The sequence below is a fragment of the Scomber scombrus genome, chromosome 7, assembly GCF_963691925.1.
Source record: "Scomber scombrus chromosome 7, fScoSco1.1, whole genome shotgun sequence".
NCBI classification, from domain to species: Eukaryota; Metazoa; Chordata; class Actinopteri; order Scombriformes; family Scombridae; genus Scomber; species Scomber scombrus.
Genome location: NC_084976.1, coordinates 24,212,288 through 24,229,264, shown reverse-complemented (window position 1 = coordinate 24,229,264; position 16,977 = coordinate 24,212,288). Strand labels below are relative to the sequence as shown.

Genomic DNA, 16,977 nt, shown 5'->3' with positions numbered 1-16,977 from the left:
CATAGCATGAAATATTGGTATCGGTGGAACCATTTGATTGGCTGCTCCTTCTCCGCACAACACTGCAATTTATCTGTAAGACAAAACGGAGGGCTTAAATGCCTGACTTTCTGTACGGCCTGATTGATTTAAAGGCGCTAACCTCCTCCGTGTCTGAGTAAACAATCTCTACAGTAAGTTTAGTATAATTTCATCTTTTGGCCATCTTGAAGCAGCTTTATCTGAAAATGCCAGTAAACTACATCGACGAATAACCAAATCAAGATGGTTTTTAAAACATTTCCTTCTGCTGACCTTTACTTCTTTAAAGCTGCATTCATCAACATATTGTGTAATGTGACAGGAGTCAGTTGCAGTGACAAACCCAGAGATAATTACTGTATTACGTGACTACAGTTCCCTTCATTGTTTTGGTTTTAGCAGCTTTAATGCTTTGCTGCAGTCTCAGTGCACTCATCAACCTCGTTTCCAGCAGCAACAAGCAGCAGCATCAGCGAGAAAGCTCTGATAAACCAACTGTATGCAAACTGCCCAGTGCCAGCAGCAGATAGACAAAGTGGTGCATTTGGCTGCTAAAGAGCCACATACAGCATTTCCTTCAGGGATTGTTGGAGACCAAAACCAGAACTAAAAGGAAAGTAAATATTGGACTAACATTCACCAAAAACAAGGCTCCAAGTTAATGTTGCTCTGTGTCCGCTGGATGAGTAATAAGGTGATAACGTGCCAAAATTGTGCTTACAGTTTGTCAAAGGCTGCTCTTTCTCATAATCTTTGTTAAAAATCTGCACAGTAGAAAGACGATTTAATATATTTCCATTAGTTATCATCTGTATCTCAGCACATAGTCAAAAAAAAAAGCTTGTTGAGCTGGTTTTGCATCGGCACACAGCTGCTCGCTTGTATTTAAAGTGCACACAGACCTCATGTCGCACTAAAAGTTTCACAAAAGAAAACAAAGATGCTGGGAAGCATTTTCAAAAACTCACTTGTTGAAAGATTGTCTCGTCTGGCTCCTCTCGCTGTCTCCTGGCGGGTTTTCCAATCTGTGAACAAGAAAGATGAAGTTAGTAGAGCAGAAAAAAAAACAAAACCCAGAAACAGCAGCTCCAAAGAGTCAGTCAGCATCAAATATGTGCATTTGCTGTGTCATAAATAATGCTCATGCTCTGTGATGAATATATTTATGACTTGTTTTTCCTTGCTTGCTTTTCAGTGAAGGTTCACAGGTACACTGAGCATATTGTGGGAAGTTAAGCTCAGTACACTGACTTTACATTGTGTTATTTTTTTTGAAAACTTTCCCAACAGATGTTTCATGTAAATTCACACAAACACTTTAATTACCTAATAAGGACAAAACTTAGAGTTATTTGATTAATTATGTTGTCAAAGTTGCAGTTTAAGTGCCTCGTCTGTTTAGCTTATGAAAATGGAAATTAGGTCGACAGTAAATTGATCACCCAGTTTTGTCATTTGGTTTGTGGAAGTATTTTGCAGACACTTCCAGGTCAGAAAGGTATGTGACATCCTTTGGCATCCTTTTATCACATTTTCAAGCTTATATGCACCCGCCTGTGACCGTAAAGAGATTTGTGCAAATTATTACATTAGAGCCAACCAGATGTTGTCAAAACTCACAGAACTTTTGATGAAATGGTGCAGCCATAAAAACATGGGTCCTACTGCCCTGTCACAAGTTTTTTTTATCAGCCATGCTACCAATGTGGCTCTTGGGTTGATAATACTGGTCAGTCAGTTAGTCCACCACTCTAGTCCAGACTGAAATATCTCAACAGCTGTTGGATGGACTTGCATGACATCTTGTACAAATATTTGGATCTCCAGTGGATGATTCCTAATGACTTTGGTGACTTTTCATCTCGCACTCTGATGTTTAACATTTATTTAACATTTATGTTTTGATTGAAATGTTTTGACAGCTGTTGAACAATTTAAACTCATCCTGTGAAAAAACACATCAATTAGATTGATTGGCACAAAATTTAGAGCAGACATTCATGTCCCCCTCAAGATGGGTTGTAAGGACTTTGGTCTGGGCTGAATCATCGTCTAGTGCCATCAACAGATCAACATTTTAATATGTTCAACACTTTGGTTTATGACCAAAGGCCTGCAAAACTAATACAATTTGCATCAGCCTAGTCTGTGCATGTTTAGTGCTAATCAGCATATATTAGCATGCTAAGACGCTTCTAAATATTGTGAGCATGATAGCGTTTAGCTCAAAGCACCCCATGTGCCTCCAGTAAGTTCAGCCTCATAGAGCCACTAGCATGGCTGTAAGTTCTTAGTCCTGGTATATTAGATTTGTTAGTCCAATTTAGCCTGAGCTGAGTAACAGTCTAAAATACTCAGTTAACTGAATTTCTTCCTCTCAAATTCCCGCTAGTCTGAATCAGTCTGCAATTTCACAGCTTCTAACTGCTCAAACCCGACCAGGCAGCATACAGACGCAGTAGCTGTCTGTATGCTGCCTGGTCGGGTTGCATTGATGCTGCGCATCAATGCACCTGGATCTGTTATCATAGCAGCTACGTTTCTTTTTTTCTGTCTTTATAAAAAACCTCAGTGGAAACTGGATTCTCTCACAAGACAACAAACTCCAAACGTAATCGTTCTGATCTGAGGAGAAACTCTTTCCTACCTGTCAGTGAGGATGTCCAGCACTCTTCCTGTGGAGGTGAAGGATCGATAGGTGGAGAGGAATATAGTGATGAAAGAAGAGTCTCCCATAGAGAAAGAGTGGAGGAGGTGGAGCACCAGCTTCTCTTCTGTTCCTGCTTTCACACACTGTGAACGAGAAACTGATGACTGGAGGAAGGAAAAGAGAGCGAGGGGGAAAAAGAGACAGGAAGTTCAGGTTACTCATGTTATCCTTCCAGTCATGTCTTGAGTAGTCTGTAAGATCAGTCACACATGTACGTCTTACCAGCGGACTGTTGGGGGCGACATTATGTTGCTTGACCACCACTGTGTAGATCACTCCATCCTCCTCTTCCTCCACCACAGTGGACTGTAGAGCAGAAGGATTAAGACACTGTTCAATGCATGACTAAAAAAGCCACATAAACTTTTGCTTTTTTAAAAGATAACTGAGTGAAGCATGATTGATAAAGATTTCCTTTAAGGCTCTTTTTTTTTACTGATTGCTAAATCTAACCTTCTTTTACTGAACTAAAAAAACTTTTAATAGACAGTCTCAGTAATTTAGTGATTGAGATATCATCTGTTCCACACATAATATCTGTGCATGTGTAAAAAAAGCATAAAATCAGGCTGCTTTGAACTAATTTCTCACATGCTACATGGAGCTCTAACAATCCATTTTTAGCCTCGGGTAAAGTCCCTGACACAGTTCCCCTATTTTACAGCTCACAGGACCACAGCAACACAGTCGGCCTTACCAGATCCAGAGGACAGTACCAGGTGGTCTTCATCGGTGAGGGCTCAAACTGAGAGAGAGAGAGACAGAAAGAGAGAGAGAGAGAGAGAGAACCATACAGCTGTTAAAAAAAGTATGATACCAAGTGAGTCAAGAGTAAAGTATTAGTGGCTGAGACAAAGGCCGTCACTGTTCTTGGTCTGTGATGCCTTTAAATGAAGACAAACTAGTCACCAGGCTGAATATATGATTCAACTGAAGAATGATTTCCTTTTTTTCACCTTGTTTCCTCAGATGAATCATTTGGTAACATTAAGCAGAGTGTAACAACATAGGTCAAGTATTTCACAAGGATTACAGCTGCAACGATTAGTCGACCAACAGAAGATTCATCAGCAACTATTTAGATAATTGAATAACTGTTTTATTCTTTTATTTATTAAAGCCAAAACGTTACAAATTTGCCAGTTGCAGCCTCTCAAATGTGAAGATTTGAAGCTTTTCTGTGTCTGCACGTTAGTAAACTTGAATATCTTTTGATTTTAGGCTGTAGATCAAGTCAACACAAGCTCTAAGAAATGATAACGGGTATTTTTCACTATTTTCTGACATTTCATAGACAAATAATCAAGAAAAATAATTGGCAGATTAATTGATAATCAAAATAATCATTGCTTGCAGCATTAATGGGAATAAAACAGAAACTTGACGCAATGAAATGTGTATAGTGCAGGAATACTTAGGTTTCTCTGTCCCATATGACATGTTCATATCTTTTTTTCCCCAGCTCAACCAACAGTCTGAAACCCATAGATAATTATTAGTTCTGTATGACAGAAATCCATTAAATTGTCATCACACGCTGAAACCAGCAAATATTTTTATTAAACCAGCAGATATTTTTAGAATCCCTCTTTCTTTTAATTAAAAAATGACGGAAATGGTTATTCAATAATCAAAACAGTTGCTGATTAATTTTCAGTTGATTCACTAGTATTATTAATTTAAAACAGTCTCAAGCATAATATTAATTTTAAAGAGTTTTAAAAAGTTTAAATGATGCAGCACTATAGGAAAATCATCTTAGATTAATAGATTTTAGATTATCCTTGAACTTGGTTTTATGCACAAATAAGCATAGCACCTGCCAGTCACACACATACAGTACACACTCATAAATGCTACAGCCTCTTTAATGTTGTCAATAAAAGGCTTTTTTGCAGTAGTCCAGTCCTGTCCAATCAATGCCTTGGCAGCACCTTTATCACCAACCACATATTCACACACACACACACACACACACACACACACACACACACACACACACACACACACACACACACACACACACACACACACACACACACACACACACACACACACACACACGGTTCTTGGACAGCAGGATGCCACAAACCAAAGTTAATGTTACAGACAGCAGATGACTCAAGTGTGAGACATACAGTAGCACTCCATAGTGTTCACATACTGCTGAAGCGGCCAGAAATTTAAGAGCCAGATGACAAAACTTCTGTATCATAACATCCTTAAGGCAGGGTGTGTCCATGACCAGGCCCAATTTGTTTTACAGTCTAAATTTGAGGTATATTCATGTTCACACCTGTAAGAGTTTCAGCTATAGATGGAAAATCAGCAGTTTTTTTTTCTCAACTAAACTTAAGTTTAGCAAAACAAAGGAACGTTTTACTGACCTTTAACAGCATCATATGGCATTAATCATTTAGATTAAGCTGCTGTCTAGTGTTACTTTTTAATACAAAAAGTACAAGTTAATCAATTTGAGATTGACAGCGAGATCGAATGTTGTGTTGTGAGTTTCTGAGGGTGGGAGGAACCGTCATTTTGTTGTTTACAGCTATATCACAGATATACAGCATTTAACTAATACGCCGGTCGATATCACTTTACACTTCTCCTGACATGGTGACTTTCCACGATAAAAAATGCATGAGCAAAACAGAGTGAAGTCATCCTGCATGTCTACGGAAATCTCCAGACCATTTTAGAGATTGCATACTCGTCGTGAGTCAGACAAGACAGATTTGAGCAACACCTTGGAAACGCACTCAAAACAAACACACCGAAAAATTCTTCCAAAGCATTTTGACTGTTCATCAGCTTCTCAGAGAGAAAAACTAACAATCTTCCTTTCATTTGCATGTGTTGACTTTTGAGCTTTCTGTAATGCAAATTCGAAGTCACAGTATGAGCTAAGAAATGCATTCATACGGACGGCAGAGGGGAAATAAAAAGCAGACGCTGCTTCCTGTGGTCTGCTATTCTCCCAGCCCAACCTACAGTATTAGTAGTTGTAATAAAAGTTTTAGTCTCTGTTAGCCTATTTCAGATTACCTTGACTTGATCAAAGGTCAAGCAGGCCTCTGAGCAGTTGCTCCTTCCAAAAAAGATCCTCCTGCACTTAAAGGTAGTGTCTCTGTAACAAACCAGTTATTCTACCTGCTATCTCTGCTTGCTTTTACGCAAATCTGCCTGGGATTCTATCTTTCCCATGAATTCCACCAATGTACACACACAAAAAAAGAGAGAAAAAAATGGTCACACAGGTTACCTTTCCCTCAGCAGGTCCGGGCAGGTAGCAATCCTTTAGCTTCCTGGAAATTTTCAGGATGAAGGTACAAATATCATTATCATTTCCTCCATTTGCTATCATCTGTCGTTCCTTTTGTCGTCTTTCTCTCTCCGTAATTGTTCTTGTCTGTTATCGCTGTCGGTTTGACCTAGATCTGTATGTTTATGTCTTTACCGTTTGCCTCTCAGAGTCTTGTGCCTGTATCTCACAAAGACACACCTGAAGCAACAGCTTAGTCCGGCCCCTGTGAGCATGCATCACCCGGGAACACCCATTATGCACACACACACACACACACACACACCTCAAACACAGATAGGGTTATGTTGTTAGGAAAACACTTGTTTTATTGAGTCATGTTTTACACACACACACACACTCACACACACACACACACACACACACACACACACACACACACACACACACACACACACACACACACACACAAACACACACACACACATATAAGCACATGGATAAGTCACATAAAAACACACTTGCCTGAACACTAACACACACAAATGCACGTACACACACACACACATTGAGAGACAAAGCCCTGAAGCTATTTCCAGAACAATACCCCCTCTCTTTCTGTTTCTCCTCTCCGCTCTCCTGCTCTTTTTCCCTTTGTAGATGACCTTCCCATGCAGATAAACCAGTTCGACTGAGTATCCTGTTTAATACAACACCAGGCAAAACAACAATTAACTGAGAAGGCCGACATTCAATTATCGGTAGAGGTAGAGGACAACCTTCATATTTTTATTGAGATGCCCGACCTGCTGTGTGAGTGGTAAGAGGCCTGTAGCCTTGTAATGAGAGGTAATAAATGTTCAGCAGCCACTAAACCAGGAAGCAAGCTGTGTTTATTTAAGGGGCTAATGACATCGCAGAGTGAAGCCATGCTAACTAGGTGGAGACTTACACAGCTGTGCAATTGTGTGTGTGTGTGTGTGTGCACGGATGGCAGTTACCTCATTAGCATGTCAGGTAACATGCAGCCTAGACTGTAAGGTCAGTGATTAAAATTTAATTATTTTGTGTCCACTTGGAGGCAGCTGAATGATGTAACATTTATCATACCATCCTAAGTTGTTAAGACTAACATGTTAGCAAACGTCTGCCTATTTATATATCCATGTCCAGTAGGAGTTTAACACTTTAGATTATGTACAGAGTAAATACTCCCTATTTATAGCATCATTTTCTGTAGCATCAGTGTACCAGTACAGAATGTACAGTATGTACAGTGCATGTAGATACAATTAAACAAGATTTTAAGTTACAGAATAAGAGGGTAACAATCTGGGAATTTATAAAGATTTTACATTTTAGGTATTTTTTAAAGTGGATGTATCTTGCACATTTCCAGGTCTTTATTTATATTTTGGGGCTCTACAGGAATATCTTTGTATCATTTAAAAAAAAAGCTTGTAATTTATCTTATACTTCATTCACTTCTGCTCTTTATTTTCTGCTCTTATACCAGCCGTTTGTGCAGCCCCCCTCAGTTCAGCCTCTGTCTGAAACAGGCTGTTTAATCTCCAGCCTCTTTAACGCTTCTGTTGTCCTTAGGTCAATTTTGACCCTGGAGGACAACAAGTGTTAACTCAAAAATTAGGTATAGTTTCATTTAAATGAGGCCTATTAATCATAATTTCCCAAAATACGTGTAAAACTTTTGGTAATAAATTGGAATGTAGTTGACTCTAACACAGAATTGGCTGATAATTTATACCTTTTATAAACAGTCAAACCAGACCAGGTCAATTTTGACCCAGGAGGACAAAAGTTGCATGGTTATCGGGAAGACAAGAGGAGGGTTAAGCCGCCCCTCCTGATGAACCCACTCTATTCTGATGCTCCCAGAAGTTGCCCCTCAGCTGACTTCGAGGCTACGCAAACAAACAGCGGCAGTAGGATTTAACTTATTTTACTTGTTCTTGACTTGAAATGGAAACAATACATCTGCGCATGTTCGGGTCCAAATCGGTACTGAAATATGTGAATGAGCGACATAAACAATCCGTGGAATAACTTTAGCAACAAAGGCTATGAAATGGACAGCCAATTGTGGACATGCAGGGACAATCTGATGTCAAGTCCTCATAGGCCTGTACTCCGGACAAAGACATCTTCCCTCAGCCACTGTTTGCATGGTTTAAAAATATAGTGTAAATACAGTTTACACTGTAAATTAGGAATACATAAACTATACATTGTAGGCCATAATCTTAAATGCTACAAAGCTGTGTTCCACCTGATGAATGAAAATGTGGTATTTACTTTCCCTTCAGTTCTGATTCGGTCTCCACTAAGTGTTGTGAGAAAGTTAGGCAGTCACTAACTTTGTCTCTTGATAGGTAGATAGTGCGCTGGTTTATCTGTGCTTTTTTTGATGAAAACAGTGATCAGCTTCAACTGACAACAGGATCGATGAATGCAATGATGACTGAAAAAAACAAAAGAGTAAAGTTTTGAAAAAACGTTACATCGTTCTGCTCAGTGAAATTCAAGAGCCAGTTGGTCATTTATGTAGTTTTGTCCCTATGAACAACATACTTTGTATTGCACATTCACTCGTTTGTATCTCACTGTTCACATAGATGCAGCTTTAACTGTAACCATAATACAATTTCTTCTGAAGTCAGGTCCTCCAGATGAATAGGTGCTTACTGAAACATGCAAAAATATGGCCTAAAAGAGAAAGAGGAAAGAAAACAACTGTGCAGAATGTATATGGAATACAAAAGTATGCAATGCATATTAAGACAAGGCAAAAGAAGGTCTACTAAACACTACTTTAGAGACTGGAGCAGTTATGTCTACTTATGAGTATTACTTGCCTTACAAAGCCAGATCATACACACAGTTAATTGTATTTACTTAGACTTAAAATATCTGCAAGTCTGACATCACTAGGCCCTGAATGACACAATTTGTTAAAGCTTTGTTTATTTTGAGTCTTATAACTTAACCTTTAAATTGTAGTTTACAATGTAAAAGACTAGATATTGAGACTCCAGAATTTACTTAGTCATGGTTGACATTGATGGACGTTCTGAGTAAAAATGACCAAAGTAGGTCAGTTATTCTTGAATATGTTTTATGTCTCAAATAAGCCTCTTTGCATCATGCATGAAAGGTTTTTTACGCTGTAGTTGGAATTAGATAACATGGGTCATATGCAATAAGAGAACAGATAATAACAGAACAAATAAAAATTAAGATTAATTTTGACTCAGACTAACAGAGTGAACATAGGAAATGTGATTAGACATGTCTTAAAGTATAGACAGGCAGTTCACAGAATGATTAACAACAATATGGAGCAAACGAGCATTCACTGAGATAAAATAATTGTGAACGATAATTTAAATATAGCTTATCTATGTAAGAGATAATATAATTCACCCCCTGAGGCAATCTAACTGCTTAGTTATTAAAGGGTGTTGTAAAGCTCTCACTTGTCAGGTTTTTAGCACTTTTGTGTGGTGATGCTGCGAGCCTTTATCACAGGCACAAAGGAAACTTGCCCTTTACTCTTTTTCCTTAGTCCTGACAGAGCTGCTATATTGAAATACTTGATATAAAAGTATATTCAGTGGAGCATCAATTGAGTTTGCCATGTGAAACCTTTTCTGAAACCTTCAGCCTTTACTGTGGAGTAACTTTTCAAAGTGTAATAGATGTCTATAATTTGGAGTTCAGCTGCCTCAAAGGCTGGCGGATAAGGATCGTGATTATAGGCCACAGTGGTGGGTGGTGTGAGTTGCTTCTGGCTAATAAAAATGACTGCAGCTGTTATTATTATTATGAATCTCATGTGATTCCAAAAAAAAAAAAAAAGTATTATCAAAACTAGTATTGACTGTTTTTCCCATATGATCCGTTGTTGCTGCTAGATTTGACACTTTGTTTATGTTTCTTGTGAGATGGGATCTTCTCTTAAGGCCAAACGTTCCCCCACCCCCAGTTGCATGCAGGAAGTACATAATAAGTGGAGACAAACACAGGAAGCAGGACGTGCTGTCGTGTTGTGAAGCTATTTTTCTTCCCTTCTCCTTCCATCACAAGTCGAGGCTGCGTCAACCTCTCCTTGTGCACAACTACGTCAGCTATTGGACGGCACCAGAGAAGCAGGGCAGGAAGCCGACTCTCCATTTTTACCCCCTGGTCTCAAACAACAACCAGTTCCAACCTTTTTCCTTAAATACCTTCATGTAGTTGTGCTTCCGCTGTGCCAAAAGCCAATGCCTTTGAACAAATACACCAGTCTTTCCACCAAACAGGGGGTCATAAATACATCTTCTAAAGCTTTATTTAAAGATAACCATTGTTGTTTTTTTTAGTGGTCCACAATCCAGACCCTTTCCTTCCTATCTTTCTCTTTGCTCCTCTTCTCACGCTTTCATCTGTGTATCCCTTGGTGCCCGTTATCTGCTTTCTTTCAAGTAAAACTCTGTGGCATTCAGGTCAAAACTGTTCTATTCCCCTTAAAGGAAAAAATTCTCTGTTGGACGCGATTACTCAGCTAGTAAGATACCATCAGTCTGTGATGTCCTGCAAGTTATGAGGAATAGTTGATTTTTCCGGTATGCAAAAATTGCTTTTAATCTTCCCCTTCACATTTTATTGTTGTAATTGATTTCCACTTTTACCTTCATCGATACTAATGAAAATGTTCAACCTGTTCCTGTCAGTTAAAAGTGTATTTGTGGGTATATACAATGTGAGCTGGCCAGCCGAGCAATATGTAAAAAGTGTGATTGTTTAACATCTTATTCCGAGACTCGGGCATGAATCTGCTGCTGTAATAGCCTCCGCTCTTCTGGGAAGGCATTCAATGACATTTTGGAGACTGACTGCAGGGATTTGCTCCAATTCAGACACAAGAGCTTCGGTGGTGTCGGCCACCGACGTTGGGCGATAAGGTCTGACTCGCAGTCGGTGTTCCCATTCGTCTGATTGGAATTAAATTGGGTTAAGTTCAGAGCTCTGTGCAGCACAATCTTACATCTTACACATGAAACTGCAAAAATCATTTCTTTATGGGCCTTTTTATTATGTGTATAGGGGCATTGTGACATTAAAGTAACAAAGTGCCTTTCCTAACATACAACACGCTGTACTTAGTTCAAATGGAACACATCAGGTTATATTTAGAGGTGCAATGATTCATTTTCTGTTGATTAATTAATTAATATTAATTAATCAACAGATGATTAACATGCAACTATTTTGATATTCCAATAAATATGGTCATTTTTTAAGCAAAAATAGCAAACTCTAGCTGGTTGAAGCTTCAGCATGTCAGCATTTGCAGCTTTCCTGTGTTACACATGATTAACAGTAACCTGAATATCTTTGAGTTTTAAGACATTTAAAGATGTCACCATGAGCTCTACAAAATTATGACTAGCATTTTTGACATTTTGTCCACAAAACTAAGAATGTAAACAAAATAATGAGGAGATAAAGTTATATTATCATCATAGTAAGTTGCCTCGTTATACTTTTTAAAATGATGAAAGTACTTCACAACATATGGTGAGAAAATCTTATATTCTGAATGGGTGACATCAAATCAAATCTTTTATAGCTGCATTTGAAACAGTCAGTTACATTTATCCTATCATCCTCTTTGAATAGAAAAAAAAGGAGCCGAAGAAGAAAATAGATTCAGAAATGCAGGATAAACAATCAGTATCTATTTATTAACCACGTTTAAATGTCAATCAATGAAACCAAACATGAAAACACACTTTGTTTCCTTCACCGGAGCCTCATTCCTCATTTGAGGGTTGTCACTTTGCCGATCCTGACTCACACATCTAAGTTTTCCCTCATTAAAGAATGAGCGAGTGGCCATATCGGATTCCACTTGACAGACTGTCCTTGGAGATACTGAGACACTGGATACTGTTTACAGAGAGAGCAGGTGTACGCCGTATCGACCGGCCAGACCGCCACATACATTATTTACTGCGAGGTCCTACAGCCTCTGTGTGATATGAGAGCAGAGGAAGTCTGCTCGTTCGGAAAGAGACTCAGTGCAACTTCTTTTTTTAGCCATGAGGATTTTCTCGAGGTCTGTTGCGAAGTCTAACTAACGAGCCACGTGTAGGTCATGTGTGATTGGGTCAAGATAGTTAGGTCAGTAGATCATCATGACTCAGAGAAAATGCTGTTACCATTTGTGGCTGTTATTGAATTCAGATGTTTTTCAGGGCGCACATGCAAGTGACCAAAATAAAGATCTCGCTGTAGCTGTAAGTTTGGACGATACTGTGCAGTAAAAAGGCCTCAAAACAAAACTCCAACTGTGTGTGAAAGGTCTGATAAGGCTCAATGTACCTCACTGTCAAGCCATTAAACATTAACAGAGGTGAAGGATCGTGGGAAATTCAACTGTGTCATGAACCTTTTAAACTTCCTCCTATTTAGTTCAATGTAAGTACAGACTTTGTGGAGTCAAACTGCATGCAAGTAAAGCTGTTACCCAATGAAAAAAAACAACCTCTTATGCAGAAAAGCGCAGGAGCATTGTCTTTAAAAGTAAATTATGTAAAAGTCTATTGCATTAGATGATGTAAAAGGTTTAAAATGCTTATCTAGATTAACAGTTTTTATGAAACTACAACGTTATTGCCCAGTTTACGGGGAGAAAAAAAGCATTTGGTTTGCCCTGGCGGAAAAGCATCAAACACAAACTGTGCATATGCTACATCTCTCTCTTTCCGTCTGAATCACACTGACTTTATTCCCTGAAGGTTGTCTTGAAACCGACCGACCACATCTGCTGTTTATTCAAGAAACGGGTAGTTGAACGGAGGACTGCTGTAAATGCTGTTAGCTGTGTTGGCCAAGGGGAACCATGACAAATGAAAAGTTTGTAATCCTCTCTCAGCTCCGTCAGATCGCTTTATTATGTGAACAGAAGGAAAAACTAATAAAGTAGGTAGTGGGAGACTGTCAATACTCAAACAACACCACTTAGAACTCCACAGAGCAACGCTGTGGGAAATAGTCTCGCTCTCAAACACACCAAAGTTGCGACCGTAAGCGCACACACAAACACTCTTAAGTGACAAAGTGATGGATGTGTTTCATTGAGGCAGAAGTGAAACACACTTACCTGTGAAGTTTCCAGATCCCCGCTGCTGCTCCTCCTCCCTGATTGGTGACTCGGGGTGCCACCGTCAGGTGACAAGGGCCGGTAGCCAATAAGAGGCACGTTGCTTGACTCCACCCCCGGCAGCTCATATCCACCTGTTCGCATGTTACGGGGGAGCATGATGCCAGCTGCCACGGACAGGAGGGAACACAAGAAAAGAGGTGTTTCATGGTCTCTTGGTCAGCCGTTCATGCAAGCATCTTGAGTGTTTGAGGAGATTAAATAAGCAGGAACATATTAAGTAGTGCTTGTGATAAAACAACCTAACATTTGTAGCTTATTGTATTATTCTCCTTTATAAGTCACTGTAGGAAAGCTTATTAGTAGAATTTTGCTGCTGGAGTCCTCATTAAGACAGACAGTGTTGACCACATCTCTCCTGTTCTCAGATCTTTAAACTGGCTTCCTGTATCCAAGAATGTATTTACTTCTGATCTACTGTTACTGCTTACAGTCCGTGAAGTCAAAACTAAACATGGTGAAGTAGTATTTAGTCTTTATGCGCCAAGTCTATTCAGTCTTCTCAGTTCCTTTAAATTGTGGCTTAATTTAGCAAGTCTACTTTTTTTTTTTTGCCTTGCTCTGTCATTTCTATTCTATTTATTCTTTTAGCTTACTTCAGTGTTTCAATTTGTCTTTTCATGTGGCCTAAATGTGTGTAGACTTGCAACTACCAATTGCTTTCATTATCGATTAATCCATCGACTATTTTCTTCATTAATCAAATAGTCGTTTGATCTATAATATGTCAGAAAATGGCGAGGAAAATGTCCATCACTGTTTCCCAAAGTCCAATTTGCAACCTAAAATGTCTTATTTTGTCCTGTCCAACAGTCACACAACCCAAAGATATTCAGTTATCTACCATAAAGGACTTACGAAAGCAAACATTTTCACATTTAAGAAGCCAGAGAGGAGAATTTTAGGCTTCTTTTAATAACTCAAAATGATTAATCGAATATCAAAATAGTTGGCAGTTAAATTCCAGTCGAACGACTAATTGATTAATCAACTAATTGTTGCTGCTATACTCGTGTCTACTTTATATCTTAATGTTTTTTCTGTGTGTTTCAAAGCATTTTGAATTTCCTTTTTGTTGATAGCTGCTATACAACTAAACAAAATTCACATTGGTGAGCAAAATAAGGATAGATTAAACTTTTTTGTGATCACACAACAGTCGAATTAGCACAAAAACACATGCAAATCAATGTACTGCTAAATTGTAATTAGGTAACTGAATGCTCTAAAATGGCTAAAAATCGTTAATGGACAGGATATCAGGCAAAGTCTGACTTTTATAATCACTGTGAAAACATTACAGCACACTTTAAAGTCAAATTGGAGACATTTTAAACACAAGGCACATATTGGAATAAGTTAATGTCGAAATCGAGGCCATTTTGCATTTAATTTGTTTAACACATTCATTTTTCCCCAGAGCAGGTCAGGATTTGCATAGCTTTCATTTCCCTTTCCTGTCTTTGCTATTTGGATTGCCGTGAAGATAGACATCTAGTAAACACTGCTTCAGGAAGAGAGGTGTAGGAGGGAGAGAGATGGAGAGGTTGATACTTGACTCAAACACACAGTGATGCTAGCTGGAAGCACTATAATAAAACCACAGTTTGAGCACTCAGCTGTGTAGGTAGTGCATGCCATGTTAATAAATATTATGTTTGTGCATTGTAGTTTCTATAAAAATGTGCAGGATAAGTCAGGTGGCTGCTGTAACTGAAAATCCACATCTTGAATCTCCAACATGGCCCACTGACTGCTCCATTCAGGTGAAAATAACCTTTTAAACAAGGCACCAGTGCCCCTTTCTGCTCTCACATCTCTGGATAAGAGCAGGAGTTAAAAAGCCTCAAGTGTGATATGTAAGAATGTGCCGGCACTCCCAACTTTCCATTGTGCTTTTGTCTTGGACTCCTGCAGCTCTGTAGCATCTGTGCAACACTTAGTCACATAAACATTTCTCATCCTTGCACGTTTGTAATTTTGCTTATTTCATTCCTGCTTAAGAAAGCTAGTTTGCAACCTGCAGGAGGTGTAAACAGGCAGAGAAAACAAGGCATAAACACTGCACTTTTGCACTAACGGTCATGCTGAGCTGTGAATGGCTGCTATTCACTGGCTCTGACCAAAGCAAACAGCTCATAGCTGAGGTGTACACACACACACAGCTGTAACTAGGTTACAGTTAAGTCACAGCACACAATGCTCCTTTTCTGCTCAATACATGCAGCCATAGGGTGGTGCTACAGTATGTGCTGCCCTAATGATAGCTTCTGTCACAACGTAGGCAGGATGGTGAGAATAAACCCTGACAGTCTGAAGGCTGTAAAAGTTTGTGCGTTGACACTCCTATTAAAACACACACGAGTGACAGATAATGACATTTGCTTCCTACTGTGAATCACTCAATGATATAACACAAAGGCCCTCGATTATTTACCAAAAAGACGGTAATATGAAGCAAATAGAGGAACAGAAACGAAGGAAGGTGCAATTCAACTTACTGATAACCAAGTGTCATTAGCAGGATGTGAGCTATCCAACTGTGGTCAGCTGGATTCAGGCAGCATTGGATGACCGCTGGTGCTGCTGGATCGGTGGCCGGCTCAGCTGAGGGGAGTCGCACCCATCTGTACCGTCACCGATGACAACGACGAGGGAGTCTCCGTCCTCCGCCTCGTCCCCCTCCCCACCCTCTGTCTGTCCGCTATCTGGGTCCCCACACTGCTAGTCTGTCCAGCCTTCAGCAGCTGATAGCGCACTTTGGTTTGGCTGCAAACTCGCTCCCTCTCCTCCTTACCCCCTCCTCCTCCCTCTCCTCTCTCTCTCTCTCTCTCTCTCTCTTTTTTTCTCTCTGACGTCGCAGTTCCTGTATGTTGTACACTCAGCGCTTTGGCAACAGCTCCGTCTCTCTGGGAGGTACACAGTGTGAGGATACTGTACAGCAGACCGGCTACATTACACCGCTCCTCTCTGGGGAAATGTGACTTCATGGAGTGAAAGGGGGCTATAGACACTGCGCACGCACGCATTTACACACAGCCGGCTCGCGCGCACGCATGCAAACACGCGCTTTCTCATGCCAGTGACATACCCTAAACCTAAACCTATAACATGTTCACTTCATTTAGCCTAATCCTAACTGTAATCATAGTTCTCAGCCCAAAAGCTCTTTAAACAACATCATGTATAATCTTCATAGCTACAGTTTCTTATTCTGTGCTCCAAAACTAAAATACTGATTCTAAACTTTATATTTAACCTAAAAAACATCACACATCTAACCCAACCCAATCATAACAGTATTAATTCAGTCCTAAACTCCAGGCTTAATCCTAATTTTTACTCTTATGGAACCAGTTCTGATATTAAAGGGGTATTTCAGTGTTTAAGATAAATACATTAACTGTACTTGAGTATAATCTTGAGATAGGCCTCTTAACATTTTACTCCAGTCGACAATCTGATGTTACTGCTTAGTTCTTCGATTAAGATTTATATATATTTATATATTTATATATATATATATATATATATATATATATATATATATATATATATATTTATTTTTTTATTTATTTATTTTTTTGGTTGTTAACCTTTACAAAAAAACGTCTGCCTTGAATTATTTCACTTCAAAACTTCTCATTTGGTTTAATTTAAATATGTTCCATCCCAAAGTTAAAACTCCAAGAAAAATCCACAAAAAGGCACAAGGAGTCACAGAGCAGTTTCATGGATATAAAATTGATGTGAATC

The 16,977-nt window shown here is 39.2% G+C and overlaps 2 protein-coding genes across 3 annotated transcripts in view; one reads left to right on the top strand and one right to left on the bottom strand.

Moving 5' to 3' along the window:
• Positions 1-15,859, bottom strand: part of rgl2 (ral guanine nucleotide dissociation stimulator-like 2) — a 33,688-nt gene extending 17,829 nt beyond the window's left edge. The window contains exons 1-6 of one of the 2 annotated variants that reach the window (XM_062422728.1): positions 15,723-15,859; positions 13,162-13,328; positions 3,429-3,476; positions 2,954-3,037; positions 2,669-2,835; positions 990-1,046 (exon numbers count right to left, since the gene is read on the bottom strand). In XM_062422728.1, the coding sequence (XP_062278712.1) occupies positions 990-1,046; positions 2,669-2,835; positions 2,954-3,037; positions 3,429-3,476; positions 13,162-13,320 (515 nt within the window). In that variant the 5' untranslated portion in view covers positions 13,321-13,328; positions 15,723-15,859. Of the gene's footprint in view, positions 1-989; positions 1,047-2,668; positions 2,836-2,953; positions 3,038-3,428; positions 3,477-5,996; positions 6,114-13,161; positions 13,329-15,722 lie in introns of those variants that run through there. The other variant, XM_062422729.1, reaches the window with a different exon arrangement.
• The window catches only part of ankmy2a (ankyrin repeat and MYND domain containing 2a), a 366,395-nt gene that overhangs the window by 24,485 nt on the left and 324,933 nt on the right, over positions 1-16,977 (top strand). The window lies entirely within an intron of this gene.